Source organism: Lissotriton vulgaris, chromosome 8 (assembly GCF_964263255.1).
Source record: "Lissotriton vulgaris chromosome 8, aLisVul1.2, whole genome shotgun sequence".
Lineage (NCBI taxonomy): Eukaryota > Metazoa > Chordata > Amphibia > Caudata > Salamandridae > Lissotriton > Lissotriton vulgaris.
This window is the reverse complement of record NC_141696.1, coordinates 464,631,746-464,648,661: the sequence shown is the minus strand read 5'-3', so window position 1 is coordinate 464,648,661 and position 16,916 is coordinate 464,631,746. Positions and strand designations below refer to the sequence as shown.

Genomic DNA, 16,916 nt, shown 5'->3' with positions numbered 1-16,916 from the left:
AGCATGTTTTACCATAGTGCTGCTATTTGATCGTTCACTAACTGCAAGTAAATGTTATGCCATCATACTACGGAGGTATCTCCATCCTATGTCGTATACTGTATGCATGTGTTCTTACAGTATGTTATTCTAACTCCCAGGGGCAGTCTGCAGCAAAACGACAAAGGAAATTGAAAAAGGTACTGATTGCCAGCTCTTAAAACAGATTTACAATAGTATTTTTCTAATATATGAATTGCGGTATTTTTTAATACATAGTTGGTATTTTTTCATTCTTTTTTTTCCTTTAACAGTCTTACATTCTTAAACTTCTATTGCTGTGCAATTGTGACAGTGCTAGTGTCACAGAATTATGTTGCTTTTTTTAGTGGAGCAGACTCTATAAACCGATCATTCCCTGCTACTCAACCCCTTTCTTGCATAAGTGGCTTATGCCAGATCTTTTTTCGTTTAGTTTTGTTTTGCATCTTAACATGTAAGCATCAATAAGTTAAACTAAATAGATGAGTTTTCTCTATTTCATTTCATACTGCTATTTATATTCCAATTGGTAAATGTGTACACTTTTTAAAGTACGCTAATTTTACTAAACACATTTCACGTCTTCCAAATTGGGAAATACCTTTGTTAATGAGCTATGTGAGATCCACAATAGAATCATAAGTGCCATGTTTTTTTGTTTTTTTTAAATATTTGTTAGTGTTATATACTTTTCCAGTCCTACTCAAGGGGTTTTAATGCATACTTTTTTTAAACTGCATTATGCTCTTGAGGTGTCCATTTCATTTATTTCTTAAATGGCATCAACATTAGCCTGCCATAACTAGTCTTTTGGGGATATTTTCCCTGAGATGATGCTCCATTGACTCTCCAACTGTGGAAATATTTTTGTGTTCTGTTTCATTTCTGGATCTTCCAATATATTATTCTAGGAGTGCTGGTTAAGGTGTTGTTGTTGTGGTATAAATATGCCTTGCATGTACTTTAACTCTTCTCTTCAGCATCACCAAGAAAAAGGACCTCACAAAAGCATCACAATCTTCCGCTTATTTATCAAATGTACTAGCAATGTATTGTTCCGCAAGATTTAATTCATTGGCACCTTCTGAACTTTGAGAACTTTGGAAGCCTCAGAACTTCCAGCATAGCAGGTCGGTCTTGGATATCCAAGACCGACTGTGGTTGGTGCTTGCGGCTGTTTCGTGGCCATTCCAAAGGCAAGGTGTGCCACCCATGAATTTCCACGCCATCAAAACATAGGAGAAGCAACCTGTTTCCATTGTACTGTTCGATTTCAAAACCCACAAAATTATCTCAGAACTGTAAATCGTTGCTCTCCAGATTTTGACATGAGGAGCAGGGCAAACCTTTCACCTTGTCAGTGCTACTCCCGTTCCCCCCTCCCCCCATATGTTTTAAAAAGCCCCAAGGAAAGCAACTATATAGAAGAGGCCTGCAATGTCTTTGTCTTCAGTATTATATGACTTGGCTACTAGGCTACAAATCCTCCTATACATCCCTTCATAATATTACTTGGGAGTAGCTTCTGCCATCACACCCATATCGTGGTGATATTGACAGTTTTCTGTGCTTTTTCACTCTCCATATTTACAGGTATTTGAACACAAAGTCCTAGGATCAAAGACTGATGGAACTTTGGGTTTGCTTCCCACTCTGTCAGAAATTTACATGTAGTTGCTTATGTTCTAAAGAAAAAGGAAGATGGCTGGCCACATCTTGCTATTTTTGTACGTTTGGGCTTGGAATATGACTTTTGACTGATTTCCTGTGGGTTGTTTCCCTATGTATTGACATGGAAAGGCAGTAACGGATGAAATGGCATGCTACCCATTCATGTTTCCACCGATTTAAGAAGCTGGTCTTGCATTTCGATTCATTGCTTTTCGGTAGCCTTGTGTTGCATACACTGACAATCGACCTTTGAGATAGTGATCTGAAGGGAGAGAGTGGTCCTCTTGTTTCTTAAGTAGCCAAGCAGAGATTTTTAGATAGTAGGAGTACCTTTTTCTGGAACACTTGTGTTCTTCAACTACTTGAGTGCCATTCCATGGTTAGTTCCATTGATATCTTTCTTTCATTGGTCATGATACTAACAGTCCAGGACCGGTTTGCACGTGGTTAGACTTATTGCAAGCTATTCTCCCATCACCTTTTGTGGTGTATTATGTACCGCCCTAAGTGACAAGAGTATGCCCAGATGTGGGTCTCCTGCTCACTGTTCCATGGTAACCAAGCTAAATCCAACTGATTAGCCCCAATCAGGGCAAAACTGGTCTTGAGTTGCTTACTTTCCGGCTCAGGGAGAACCTGACTTGGGAATTAGAGTTGGACTGTTCCTTGTGGAGCAGGGTCAGTACTGATTTGCATATGACTAGGTCCAAACTAAGGTGCCATGGTGGGCAAAAGAATGATTGGTTGTACTGCTAATCATGGCAATTGCTCTTGGTTCAATGTATCGCAAGCATTCCTCCCATCACCTTTTGTGTGTTACATGTTGTGACGACCTTCAAAGAGTAATATTTTGGTTATTAGTCAAAGGAGAAAATCCTTACCATGAATAGCATTTATTACTGCCAGCACTTTGCTGGGATTAAATGACTATCTTAACTTCATTAAATTAAATAGGAGTGCAGTTCCTCACAACAAATGGAAATGTCTGTCTTTCATTTTCAGTTTGTAGAGCTAGTATTCCCTTTGGGTAATAAAAATGACTTCAGAGGAAATGGGTTTTGAATTCTGCTTCAAAATTCCCAGTGCCACCTAGAAAGGTTGGCAACAGATGCTTCTACCTATGTGTTATTTTGGAAATATCTACAGGTGCAAAATTTAAACTAGAAAACTTTGCATATTGCTGGATGGCAATAGAAAGATTCACAGCCCATAAAGTTGTCGATTGTTCGTTCCTGTGTTCTAAACATGCAGACTAAAATATATTTAGCTCCATAGTTATAGTTATTTATCTGATTTCCCCTGGAATGCCATGGGGAGTTGAAACCTTGCTTCCTTAAAAGGCCCTGGTTGTTGCAGGTGTAAGTGCCAGATACCCATGATGATCCCCATATGTATTGATCCCTTTATGCCTTGACTGCCTACCTCAGATAGGGCGTGAATTGAACTCCGGCGCATGGGTTCCAGTTTCATGAAATTATTTCAAGACCTGGTTATATTATTCAGTTTTTAGGGTTGGCGCGGTGAGGTGGTTGGCGTGGTTGGCGCTTCCAACTGTAAAACGTATGCAAAGTGTTCTAGTTATACGCTGGACAATAGAGTTCATAACTATACAAATGTCTTTAGTTACAAATAAAAATCTTCGCACAGTACATTTTGCAGCATGAACAGCATACCATTTACACCCCTAATATAAGCTAACTGCATTTGAAAGTGTCATTCCAAGTCTTCTCACACATGAAACAAGGCAGGTCCTGCAACTTTCAGATAGGCAGTTTGGCATTCTAGTACTTTATTACACTTGGGTGCACATAACCACGGGCTTCTCACAAAGATCTAATTTGCTAACCCAGCTTTCAATATAGTTTTAGAACGGATATATTTTTATCTAATGAAGTCGTCTGACCTTGTAGCTGAAAACATAAGTATGGTTCTTCTACCAGTGGAACAAGCAATGTAGTTCCCAAAGTGATCTTGTATGTTTGCATAGGCAAGTCATCAAAGTATTAGAAGTGTATTCACACCTGTAAGATTTTCTTTAGACATCAAAAGAATATAATGATTAAATCACGCTTCGCTCTGTTTCTGCTGTCGTGTCCATTGACAGTGTTGTGCATTAAATGGCTCGTATTCTAGCTGCATGACAGAGTTGTCTATAATTTTGTCGTGTGCAGTCCCCCACCTTTGTTTTGGATAGGAACAGCATTGGGACATGCATGGAAAAGGCTAACTAGTGACTTATTCTACAGTGACATTTGGCAAGTTGGCAGAGTGGCTGTGGCCAGGAGAGAATCCTTGGTTCGTTTTTCAATCCGCAATTTTATTTCTAGTTTAGACACAGTCCTAAAAGCAGGGTCAGATTTTTTTATTTTATTCTTTTATTTTTTTTATTGTTCGTTCCGGTATAACACTTGAGCATTATCACCTCAACCTTTATTAGAATTGCCTTTAAACAAACCTCAGGGCTCAGACACTATCTCTTCATAAGGTGAACTGAGCGCACCTACAGTAGCTGTGGAAGATGTTTCAAGATTGTGTAAGTAATAAATGATTAAAGCACATTGATTCTTCTACAGGTATATAAATGTTTATATCCAGTAGGTGTGTGATAATATTGTGTGACCTAAAGATGGCATTTGGCGTTATTTAATCCATGCATTAAAAAGGTTCCTTAACAGTTAATGACTGTAACTTTTAAATTCCTTGCAATAATTGAAATAGCCTAATAGTAACTGCTAAATCTGTTGTGGGGTGTGATTTTTAGGTATAACTTACTTTTACATTTAAGATGTAAACTTGGCAATCTTCCGTAACTTTGTGCACTAGTGGAAACATTTAAGAGCTTTTATCATGTTAAATTTCCATTGTTACCTTAAGTTTTGATGGTTTGGGTGAAGTATGTTGTCCAATGTGGAAGAATAATTACTTTGATCATTTATGCAGCATGCAGGCTAAAAGAATTAGTACTAGTAAAAATAGAACCAATGAGAATGTTCAAAAAAGGATGCCCAACAATGGTAACCACATATGTAGGGATTTGGACCTGTGAGATCCTCCCCACCACCCCCTTTAGCACATACTTGTCTAAAATTAATTTCTAAGTCGACAGAGAATTATTACCATTTCATACCTAAATGGCCTTTTCTGGTTGCAGCCATAAAGCTCCGTACAGTCTATGAAATGCAAAGACTTATGGGAAATGATTTTTCCAACAGCACTGAATTTAAGAAGATGAATAATTAACTTTGTGTTTATTATAGTTTTTCTATCCGGAAGGCCAACATTGGATTCTTAATTAAATAAGCTGAAATGTTTGTAACCGCTGTGTCTACATCTGCTAAAGACAGTTATCGTTGTAGTCATTTTGCTCCACCGTTATTTCTGACAGTGCCCAATGTATGTTGAATGTAAATCCTTGTTGACAATATGGTTTTGTGAGACAGATGAATTAGTTAATTCTTATTTTATTGAAGAGCAGATAGATGAGCTCATTATTGAACCTACTGAAAGTTGATTCTGATGCTTATGGTTTCCTTTCTTGATAGTTAATTCTTGTGGTAGCCTAACAGCAGATAGGGACTCTGGAACAGTTTTCATGCTGTCATGTCACCGGAGCATGACATTTATACCTCGAGTTTTGCAGTAGCGTTTTGTGACAAGATTTTAGTTCATAACTGTGTGCCCATACTGACTCTCTCAAATAAGGTACACAACTTTTTATTTTAGAGGACATTATTCCTTCTTCAGAATCCATATCTTTTGAAAAATTTTACAGCAGTACCTAACAATTTGGTTGGAAGAATATCTGGAAACAGAAGTGATGCCTAAACCCTCGTTGTAAATGCAGGTCTCATATTCTCTGATTATTAGTCTAGACCATAGTACTTAGCTAAAGCATGCAGTAAAGACCAGCTGGCTGCCTCCCAGATATCCTAAAGCTATCCGCTTTCATGAATGGATTAGTGGGGAGTTGTTTGAAGCTTCTTATCACCTTCCTGTACAAACTACACTTCAAAAACACAGTCTGTTTAATTACTGCTACACCTCTGGAACACCTTTCGGAGGTAACACTGGTCCGTTCATTGGGTATTCACAACATTTCAAAATGCAATATCCCAGTTGATGGTTGCTGCGCGGGAAAGCAAGCTGTGGTTTTAAGAATGGTTTTAATACAATTCTGTCTCCAGGATGAGAGGGCATGCTCTCTTTCTCAGAACATTTTGCACTAAAAAAATAGATTATGAAATAAATTGGCCTGAGAGAGCCTTTAACTTTCTCATTCTGCATGAAGTCAGTGTCACCAGAATCCGTCCTGATAGTAAAAGTGTAGCACACTGATATTGAGCGGCTCAAATCCGCTGAGACGCTACCTATATTATTATCCCATCATGCAGGCATACACGGGGCTCAAGCTAAATTTTTAAACAACATTTTTAGTAAATGAGATACCACAGAAATGTTAAAGGAAAAACCTCAACATTTTCTACAAAAAATTGACAGCCTCTACAATACCCATCACAAAAATGTAGTCTTTTTTTATACAATTGTATTGTAAATTCCAGAACCACTAATAGTAATGCCAGCAATAGTTACACATCAGTGTTGATAAAACCATCCGGCAAGACCTCAAGTAAGTAATGGGGTAAAGATGCATAATGCTCATACACCTGCATTTACCATGCCTTTGTATGAAAGGTTATAAACTGAAAACCTTAACCTCTGAGAAAAGGAAACTGCAACTATAGGCTTTTCTGTCTTGGTGAAACAAAGGGTCCTTCTCCTTAGGCCAATAAAATTATGCACTGGCCTTCTGAGACTTGTCCAGACCTGGCTACCACTGTTTTTGGATTTTGAGTCAATATATGCATTATTGCAATTAATGCCTAGACATGAACAAGGTGTAATGACCAGAGGACCTAAATTGCATCTCCTAGCTTTCATTTTTTCTGAGGCAGAATAGGGGCACTATGTGTGGTCCGATAAGGTGTGAAGAGATCAGCCTGTGGGTACAACTACACTCGATGTTAGTCTGCAGCAGTATTGTTCAAAACACCTTCATTATTGTCTTTAGCTAAAACCTTATTGTGTATCTGTAAAGTCATGTAGATATTACCACTCTGTATGTTTGTATAGTTTTTTCCTTGTGTTCAGAGTTTCAAATCAATGCAAAGGAGTGCTATAACTTTGATATAAGATAGACTGAGGAAGCCTTGCCCACAGTCTATGAAATGAATTGATATTTTGTTATCCAAACATATGCCATCGTTCCTTAAGTTAGCTGGTTTGATTTGTTTGCACTTTCCAGTTACCTTTCAGTTCCATGAGACCGGTTTTGCAGTGTCAATGCTCTCCACAAATAATGTAACCTAACAGTTAACATTTCATGACTATGATGTTGTTGGGTAGCACAAACAGAAAGTGTGCTTCCCTTCCTCCAAGTAAGTGTGTCCATTTAAATGTGATCGACCCAAGCTCCAACCCACAGTCAGATCTTCTGTGTGAGCTCTTTAGTCTGCAAAACTGCTTCAGACTCTACCTGAAACTGACAACGTGAAAGGCACAAGTCATGCCCCTGTCAAAAGAATGTAATCCAGCAGACGTAACCTTGGTCACTAAAAGTAAATGTGTGACCAGCCATAGGTTCTGCAACCAGGAACCCATAGAGACCACAAAGATGTTAGCTTCACGTGAGGCACCATGTGGCTGAAGAATCATTAGCTGTACAGCCTTGGGTTCAGTAGAATGGGATGTCATCTTTTATGTATTGAATCCACCCTGAAGCGAGAAAAGGCTTTAGTAGAGAGTTGTCAGTTTCTACTCATAGAAAGTGAATACTGTTCATTTGAATAAACTGACTGATTTTATTCAGTTGTCGTTAAAACTGTTGGGTGGTGTACAGTCCTTTCTTTGGAAGCCACTTTCAAAAATCAATCTTGCAGAGAAGAAAATCCCATATCTTAAATACAATAATTGGCTTCTATCACCGTCACTAGCTTGTAAAAATCTTTTCAAGCTGATCCCAAGTCAATGCGTTGCACCACTAATGTTCTCTTTCTGCATTCAAAAGTAGACAACTTCTTTGTAATGGTGAAATGAGAATATTGCATTATATGCTCTAAACATTGAGGGAAACCATCCCAACACACTCCTGCAACAGTTATTTGTTGCTTTCATAATTGTGTCCCATGCCTTTAGGCTTCAAATAGGCCCCCCTTTTATTTGTTCTTTTTGACGAGGAAGTATCCTCAGTTCAGCCCTGTGTGCTATGTTGACAGTCTAAAAAGCACATCTTGGATGGTATGATATGCAGGACCCACATCCAAATCATGTTGAATGAGATTTGACCATGAATGATTCACGCCTTGAAGACTGACACGTTTTGACTAGGAGGGAAGGAGTAATGACTATACTTTGGATTACTCTGACATGAGTTGACCTGTGAGTCTCAAAATGTTTCCAAGGGTGGGATATGATCAGGATATCAAAGAATGGGGCTGTGTGGGGCTGAACTGGTATAAATAACGTTGTGAACCTTCGTAATCCATTTACGCAGCAGTTTCTCTGGCCCCTAAATATTTTCAGCTGAGACATGCCCTCCTGAAGAATACTGAAAATGATTCAATGTTCATTAAGATCTCCATTGAGCAGAATGCTGTCAGACCCACTTTGAAAGTGATATCTTATTTATAAAGCATTCGTAAACTGTACTCCACATAGGTGAAGCAGATTGGAGATTTAGTGTAAAGGTGGTTAGGTCATATAGATTGAGATGAGGCAAAGATGCATCAGACAGAAGTTGTGGTCTAATCTGGATTCCAGTTGTCAAATTTTAACTTTTTCCACCAAATATATTACATCTGGGTACAAATGGAGCCTTTGGTGTGATCGCTAAGGAACTGTATAAGGGGCAGCGGAGCAACAGGTTTATTTTTCCATACTATGTGGCAGTGCATTCAATTTAGGAAATTGTGGATGGAGTAAGGCTTCTTTTGTCTACAGTACTATAAAACCCTATGGAACAGACTGATCAAACAGCCATGTTTAGCATTTGGGTAGTGAGGGACACAACTCCCCACAGAAATTTAGTAAAGGTCCATGCTATAATGTGGGCCTGGTGTTTGCCTAGCATGGTATTGCTTGGGAGGTGGGGAAGCAGTTCACCCCCACACTGGTGGCAAATAGCACAGCAACATGGCCCAGTGGATGCTGGACAAAAAGACCTTGCATGCCCTCTTCTAACCATGGAAGGAGTGTTAAATTGTCCCTCATCATGAAGATGTTTCTTGTAAGAAGTTTGCTTTTGAATGATATTTGGGGCCATATTATGAATAAGTCATTCTTTCCCTGTTTGTGCCATGGCGCACGTTTCAAAAGGTGCGCTAGGCATAAACAGGGACGGCATGGTGTGTTGCAAAGGAAGTGCTGCCCCGAGGTCATCTGCAAACTCGTACTTTCCTAAGGGTAGTGCATTCAAATGAAATATTGAGCAGCTGTTTAAAAGCTGCTCTCTGTAAGTGCTGGCTGCAAACAACCTGCACTTTGAAGAAGGAAGAGAGATCCCCTTGCAGGCGGTCCAGTGAGTGGCTGCACCTGCCTGCAAGGTGATGTCTGGGGGAGGGTCCTTCATCCGCCCAGAGGGCTACCTGTAGGCGGCGAACTTTCAGTGCACCACCTATTTGTGGTGCACTTTTAGTGTGCCACCTATTGGCATGTTTGCCTCTGTGCCCATGTTGGTAATACGGCATGGACACAGAGACAGACACCCTCGTTTGCATGGGGCCATGGCCCCATGCAAATGAGGAAATTACCTCTTATGATATAGCTGGCGCAACAGGTGCGCCAGTGCTATTGGTATTACAGAAGGGGCCACCAAGCTTCTATGACCCCCTCTGTAATTCCATTGAGCTCAGGGGATGCACACACCTGTTGCGCCCCAGGGGCACAATGTAAAATATGACCCCTTATCCGAAGTGCTAATTTGCTGTGAAAAAAATATTACAATTGGTTTTTTTTGTTTGTTGACCTTCATCAGCTTTTGTGATATAAGGGGTCTCAATGTGACTTCCCATAGCTGACAGAAGCCTGAGTGGTCAAAGCCTATGGGGTCGTTCTTATCTTTCCTTCAACCCTCCCTCTTACAGGCTTTTTCTTTTTTTTATTATACTGAGAGTATGTTCAACCACTGACCACTCCCAAACTGTGAGATAGGCTCTGGTGCTGGATGCATTGATGAAGGCATTGTTGATATTGTCACATATAAAAAAAAGGTTTGATTATGTTGATAAAACTAGAAAGTGAGCTGTAATCCTTAGCCGCTCACATTTTTCCAATGTAGGGTCCACCTTCTCATTTAAAATGTTCTTTAAGTTCGAGGTTATGTGTAAATGATTAGGCTGTATTTTCAGCGAAAACCCTGATCGACATAAACCATATGTATTTTTGTGACTGAATAAATTTCCATGGACCCTGCTATAGAGTCGACCGGACCGGTCCTGCCTGAATAAGAATAACCTGCCAATTAAACAGCATTTAAACAAAAACTAACTGATTGAAATTGATGCATTATGTTGAGCTGTGAAGGATAAAATCTAAATTGCTTAGATGAATCAAAGATATCTAATCCTACCTTCTTCTAAAGCCTCTGGTTCACATATTTATCCTGTAAGTGCCACAATGAGAACTGATACGGTCTAAATTGCTGGATACATTTAAATCCATGAACCTTGAAAAGAAAAATCAGCCAATTCATCAGTTGGTCTTTTTCAATCCAGGGAACACCTTGCTTCTGTCTGGTAAAAGCGTGAGAATCATCAACCAAATTTAATCAAGCCTCTGCAAAATTGATATTATCCCAGTGAAATTGGATTATCACTGATTTTCGAATAACTTGAAATTCACAAAATTCCTCAATGATATAGTTTTGCATAATTTTTGCCTGTAGGAGACTGGATTGCACAGAATGTATCTCCCTGACAGAGGTATGTACGCACAATATGCAACCTAGTGAAAGTCACACAAGATACTTGCAAACAACATTTCCCTCAGGAAGTGTAATTTCATGAAATGTCACAAAATTATTGAGTACATTACACATGTTGGTACACTATAAAATAATCCTAAAATCTAAAATGGCTTCGAGATCTGGTTTTCCTTAGCATGGATGAAGATAAAGCAGGCTTCAGAACTGACTTTTTCAGGTTTTGGCGAATGGCGTTACTTGATCCCTCCCCCCCCCTAGCAAAAAGCTGCTCTCATAGTTTGATGTCTTATAAAGGAATTCTGTGATTTTGGTATAGATGTTGACCTCTTTCTTATCTTCCACTATTTCTGGTGCAGCTCTTCTCTCCGGTTACATATCCAAAGCCACAGATGTAGATTTTGTGGCGACTAGGAGCACGCACGGCATCAGAATATCTATCACTTTCCTCCTCTTTGTGAAAAACCAGTGGCAAAAGTAAAGGTGTAAGTGTCACAAATACCTTAGATGCTGATTGCTCCGGGAAATTGCAAATTGAATCATGTGTAACGTTACTGGGCTTCTGGGGATCCCTGATGTGTCCAAACCTCCCATTAGTGCTGTGGACGAGGTGCGGACAGTAGAAGCCATTTGGAGCTTTGTCAAGAATGTGATTAGAAGAGCCTTGAGGCATAGAAAAGTCATAGAAAAGATCAGGATCACTTACCCTGTCTTCCCGCACCAGGTTGGAGCAGCAACCGGCATCCATTTAAAAATGTTTTACAAAACTGACTCAAAAGCCTACCTGACTTTGGAAGAAGGTTTTTTCCCCCAAGTGTCTGTGCTTTGATGGGGATACATTCTGTGATACTGGTTTCTTCTTTTCTCAAAACTGGTCCTATCCCACAAAATGATGGAGTAACCCTTTGCCTCGCTTACATGGATCCCTCTGTTTATTTTATTAAACATGTTAGTCTTCAGTTTCCCTTTCTTTAGGCCACCTACCCTTCAAGGGTGTGCAGAGGTATAATTCACAGATGTATCTGTTGTGAAGGACTGCCAAAACCACAGCAGTGAGGGAAGTTGGTCTTTAATATTGTCTTGTTGAATTTGTCACAGTAATTGAATTCCAAAGGCATTGTACTAATTGTCATAAGTAAAACGTCAACATAGCCAAAATGAATACAAAATGGCCTGTGAATCCATTACATTTCTCTGCAGTGTTAACAAATCTTGGCATCGCTGGCATAGAAAACGGGACTAAAGAGATTTTGCACAGTGGTATCACGATTGATGCACTTGATGTTGGTTCTTTGCAACATAATGGGATAAAGGTGACTCGCACTGTTATTGCAACAGCATGAAAACTGTTTTCAAACAAAACCGCTGCAGACAGCGCAATAGCTATTATAGAGAAGTGTCTGCATAGGGAATAATATCAGAACTAACTTCAAGTTGTGAGATTCTGTATTGTAAAACATTGCTGACGGTTGTCCTACAGAAGACTTATATAAACAATCCTTTTTGTTTAATTTAGGATGTAGTATCTGTTCACTATCATCTTGTGCCCTCACCTACAAAACCGAAAAATGGAGGCAAAGAGAAGGAGAAAGATCCAGACAAAGAAAAAGATGTTAAGGAAGAATTTGCAGAAGCACTGAGAGACTTGAAAATTCAGTGGATGGCAAAGTAAGAGGCAAACATAATTAACTAAATATGAATAAGTGTTTCCCCAAAACAAATGCAGAATTAGCAAAACACCTGTCTGTGTATTGTGGTTGATTGGTTTTACACTAGAGTGTTAATTTTATTTTGTTTCATACCTCTATCATTACATTTTCCTTTGTGGTTTTTTTCCCAACAACTAAATTGTTGGAGTTCATGAAGGATAAATAGTACACTAGGGAAAAGACCCCTGAAAGCTGTATCGCTTGTTCCCTCAAATGCTTGTTCCCATCTACTGCTACTCCTTTCTGAGCTGACTGACTAGGAGTAGAACTTGCAGCCTTTGCCTCTTTCGGAATTTCTGACCTAATTGAATTTCTCCAGCCTGACAGACTCCTCAACAGACCCCACACCTGCTTCGCTTACATTTTGCAAGCATTTTTACTCTACTCCTTTACCTAACAGGTTTCTATAATAGACCAGGTACCACATTTTCTAGAAAGTGTGCTTATTTCCTTCTACAAAGAGCACCTATCGGCTTTTAATATGACCACGTTTTCAAAACATCTCCACTATAACTTGATAAATATTTTTAGAAAACAAATCTTCAGGCACCTCCCAGCTTTATTAGTTTTGCAACGTGTATCTTTTCTGGATTCTCATGCTGTGCATTATTCCGCCATTTAGTGGTTAGGTCCAGAATTCTCACAATTATTGTAGTCCTTCTATTTTTGTATTTTGTTGTTGGTGGGCATTGACGGACCCCCCATTTAGTGTCCCTTGTGATGCCATGCTGCTTCCTTTGTAAGCTCCCACCTATGGTCAGCATTTTTAGATTCTTTTTTTTATCACCGTTGGGTCTGGATGCTTGGCTGAAGGCTCTCCAACACGAGTAGGTAGATGTGACAAAACTTTGGGAGAAGTTCGCCTAATGTTCAGCAAATTCAGAGAAGAACACCAACGAAGAAGTACCGCAGGAGAATTTGCGAGAGGAGTAGAAGAATTTCCTCAAAGGTTTTTCGAAACTACCCGTGCTAGAAACTCCTAATGGAGAAAACTCTGTTTCTGATGGATACATCTGCCAGTGGATTCCTCACCTTATGAATATCCCTCTGCGGCAGCAGCATTAAGAATTTTTTTTGTAGCTCTCCACGCCGACGAGGACGACGTCCTAGAACCATGGCTCCACTCGCGACCCCGCTGATGTCACTGGAGCCATAAAGGAGCCTTGTCGGCGTGATGACGTCGGTTCCCTTTTTTCCGCGCTGTCGACGCTAACGGTTTTTCTAGGACTCTCCATAGTCTCGCTTGATAATTTGTGTTTCTAGCTGTATTCCTGTGCTGCTTCTTGTTTCCTTTCAAGGATGTCGTCGAGTAAGTCCGGGTTCAAGCCTTGCAGGGAGTGCGGAGGACATATATCCATTACAGATCCACATGAAGACTGCGTTTGGTGTCTGTTGTCGGATCACAACGTTGAGGGATGTGCCTGTTGCAGGAAAATGAATCCGAAGGCTTTGAAAGAAAGAGAAGCGAAGCTCTTCATGGCAAAAATGAGGAAAGAAAAAAGATGAAGAAGAAGGTCGAGGTCACGCTCCAGGTCGAGGTCGGGCTCGAAATCTACGCCAGGGCATGCTTCAAGAACCAAGAAGCATAAAAAGAAGAAGAGGCACTCTTCGAAGAGCCATTCTGATAGAGAGGGTGCGCCGAAGTCGACTTCTCCAGTCCATCGACGCCGTAAGGACTTCGTGTCTCCTTCTCCCTCGAATCCAGCTTCTCTGGTGAGATCAGCTTCGCCTGCAGCTTCTCCTGTTCGATCTCCGACGCCTGCTCAGTCACCGACTTCGGAACATTCTCTGGCTCTGGTAGAAGAGGTTCCTGTGCAGGATGAGCAGGTGACTCCATCGGATCCGCTGTCGGCGCCGGCTGGCCCAAACACAGTAACGCCTGCATCGGAGTCTGTCCCTGGGGCCTATCCTCCTTTTCCAAGCCCGGGTCAAGATCCTTCGCATTATCTAAATGCGATGTATGGAGTATTCCATAGGGCTATTTACCCCTCTGGAGCACCTTCGGGTCCATTAGCGTTTAATCTTGGGGTTCCTCAGGCCTATGCCCAGGCTCCCTTTATGCCATTTCTTCTGGCAGTGCCGTCTTGGCATTTCCCGGCGCCGAGGACGTCAATGCCATTTCCATCATCTCCGGGGCCTTCAGCTCGACCTCAATTGGCGCAGGCTGTGCCGACTGATCCGTGTACGACGCCGGCACCAGGTCCTTCGGAGTCGGTCTCGGCTCCACCGGCGTTGGTGCCTAGAATAAGATCTAGGAGAGAAGCCCAGAGAGTTTTGAAGGAGCAGAGATTTCGACTGGAGGAAATGGAGGAAGGTGAGGTTGAGGCCTCTGATGACTGTTTTATGGAATTAGGAGGCAAGTGGCCTTGATATGTCTGCTGAGTGGGAGCATTCTCCTTTTTCTGATGCTCCATCAAAGGATGTTGTTCCCTACCATACAGTAATTAAAAAGGCAGCAGAACTTTTGGACCTTCAGCTTCCTTCTGTTGATTTTAAATCTAATATTCTGACTTAAGTTCTCCATTCTCCTACTTCTGTTGTAGAACCTCTGCTACCATTTAATGAGGCAATTACTGATCCTATATTGGAGGTCTGGCGCAAACCATTCTCTGCTCCAGCAGTTAATATGGCTATTGCCAGAAGATACAGGGTGGCACCAGGGGATCCTGAATTTTTAGCATCACATCCCTCCCCTGAGAGTCTAGTGGTCCAGGCTGCCTGTTCAAAAAGTTTTCTGGTGCCTTTCCACAGGTTTCGGCTCACAGAGAATCAAAGAAGCTCGATCAGTCCGTTAAAAGGTGTTTTCTTCGGCTAGCATGGCCCTTAAGTGAACTAATGCCACCTGTCTTTTGGGTCGCTTTATACGTGCCCTAATGGACTCAGAGAAACAACTTGCCCCAAATTGTCCGAAGATGACAATTTTTTTTTAATGAGGTGTTACAGGACACTCAAGCAGCTGCTTGCCTGGTGATTCTGAGTGGTTTGGACACGGCGGACTCTGTCGCCAGGATCATGGGATCTTCTGTGGCTACAAGAAGAAGTGCCTGGCTTAAATCGTCAGAGTTCTCCCCAGATGTACAGGCAACACTTTTGGATCTACCTTTTGATGGCTCTGGTCTCTTTGGCAAGAACGCAGATGCGTCTCTAGAAAGCTTTAAAGAAAGTAAAGAAAAGGCCAAGTCTCTAGGTCTTCAGAGAGCCTAGAAGTTCATCGTTTAGGAGATCGTCCTTTCGCTCCTACAAACAGCCTCAGCAGCAGCAAAACACCTTGTGTAGATCCTACAGGGGCAAGAATAGAGGTTGCCCACAAGGCCGTCAACCGTCCTCCTCCTCTACCTCCCCTCCTATTACCACAGCAAAGCAGCCCTAGATCCGCCATTCTGGATCATATCGGTCCTGTAGTGGGTCTGCTTACTCATTGTCTGCACGATTGAGAATCGGTCACTACAGGAATTCCCTCCAAATTACCCTCCTTGACAAGAGATTTGCTCAGAGGACCACCTTCTTCTCCTGCAGGAGGAAGTTCTAACTTTGTTGAAAAAAGGTGCGATAGCGGTGGTTCCGGAGCAGGAAAGGGGTCAGGGTTGCTACTCCCTGTATTTCCTGATACCCAAGAAGGTTTGCAGGTGAATCTCTTTCTGAAGCAGGAAAAGTTCAAGATGCTCACCCTTGCGCAGGTTCTTCAAGTGCTGCAACAGGAGGATTGGATGATGTCGATCGACTTGCAGGATGCGTATTTTCATATCCCTATCCTGAAGTCGCACAGGAAGTATCTACGTTTCACGGTAGGGTCGCAACATTATCAGTTTGCGGTCCTTCCGATTGGACTTACTACTACACCTCGAGTCTTCACCAAGGTGATGGTAGTTTTGGCAGCCCATCTCAGAAGGTCGGGATTCCGGTTTTCCCCTATCTGGACGACTGGCTGATCAAAGCAGAGTCCGTGGACAAGGTGCGTCATCATCTGCAAGTGACAAAGCTGTTGCACAGATTGAGTTTTTCGATAAATGTGCCCAAGTCTCACCTGGTGCCCTCTCAGTGCAACCTGTTTATAGGGGCGGTACTGGACACTGTCTATCAAGCATTCCCTCCTCTTCAAAGGATTCTCAACATTCAGGAAATGATTCCTCTGTTTTACAATGGAGCGGTCGTTCCAGTTCTGAAGACCCTATGCCTGCTCGGTCTGTTTGCTTCCTGCATTCTGTTGGTCAATCATGCACACTGGCACATGAGGGCGCTCCAGTGGTGCCTCCGCAGGCAGTGGTATCAGCACAACGGAGATCTAAGGGAGTCTGTGAGGATCTCCAGAGAAGCTGGAGCGGATATATCTTGGTGGAGCGTGGAAGGCAATCTGTCTCAGGGAAAACCCTTCCATCTACCTCCATCGGTGGTCACAGTGATAACGGCTGCATCCACTCTAGGGTGGGGTGCTCATCTGGGGGACCTGGAGATCAAGGGTCGTTGGTCTCCAGAGGAAAGGTTGCTTCACATCAACCTTCTGGAGTTACGAACGATAGGTTTGGTGCTCAAGGGCTTCCTTC

General features: G+C 41.6%; 1 protein-coding gene across 4 annotated transcripts in view; it reads left to right on the top strand.

The window, feature by feature from the left end:
* Positions 1–16,916, top strand: part of TPP2 (tripeptidyl peptidase 2) — a 656,253-nt gene that overhangs the window by 532,337 nt on the left and 107,000 nt on the right. For 3 of the 4 annotated variants that reach the window (XM_086934242.1, XM_086934243.1, XM_086934239.1), the window contains exons 24-25: positions 141–179; positions 12,183–12,334. In XM_086934242.1, coding sequence (XP_086790368.1) covers positions 141–179; positions 12,183–12,334 — 191 coding nt within the window. The remainder of the gene's footprint in view (positions 1–140; positions 180–12,182; positions 12,335–16,916) is intronic. The other variant, XM_086934240.1, reaches the window with a different exon arrangement.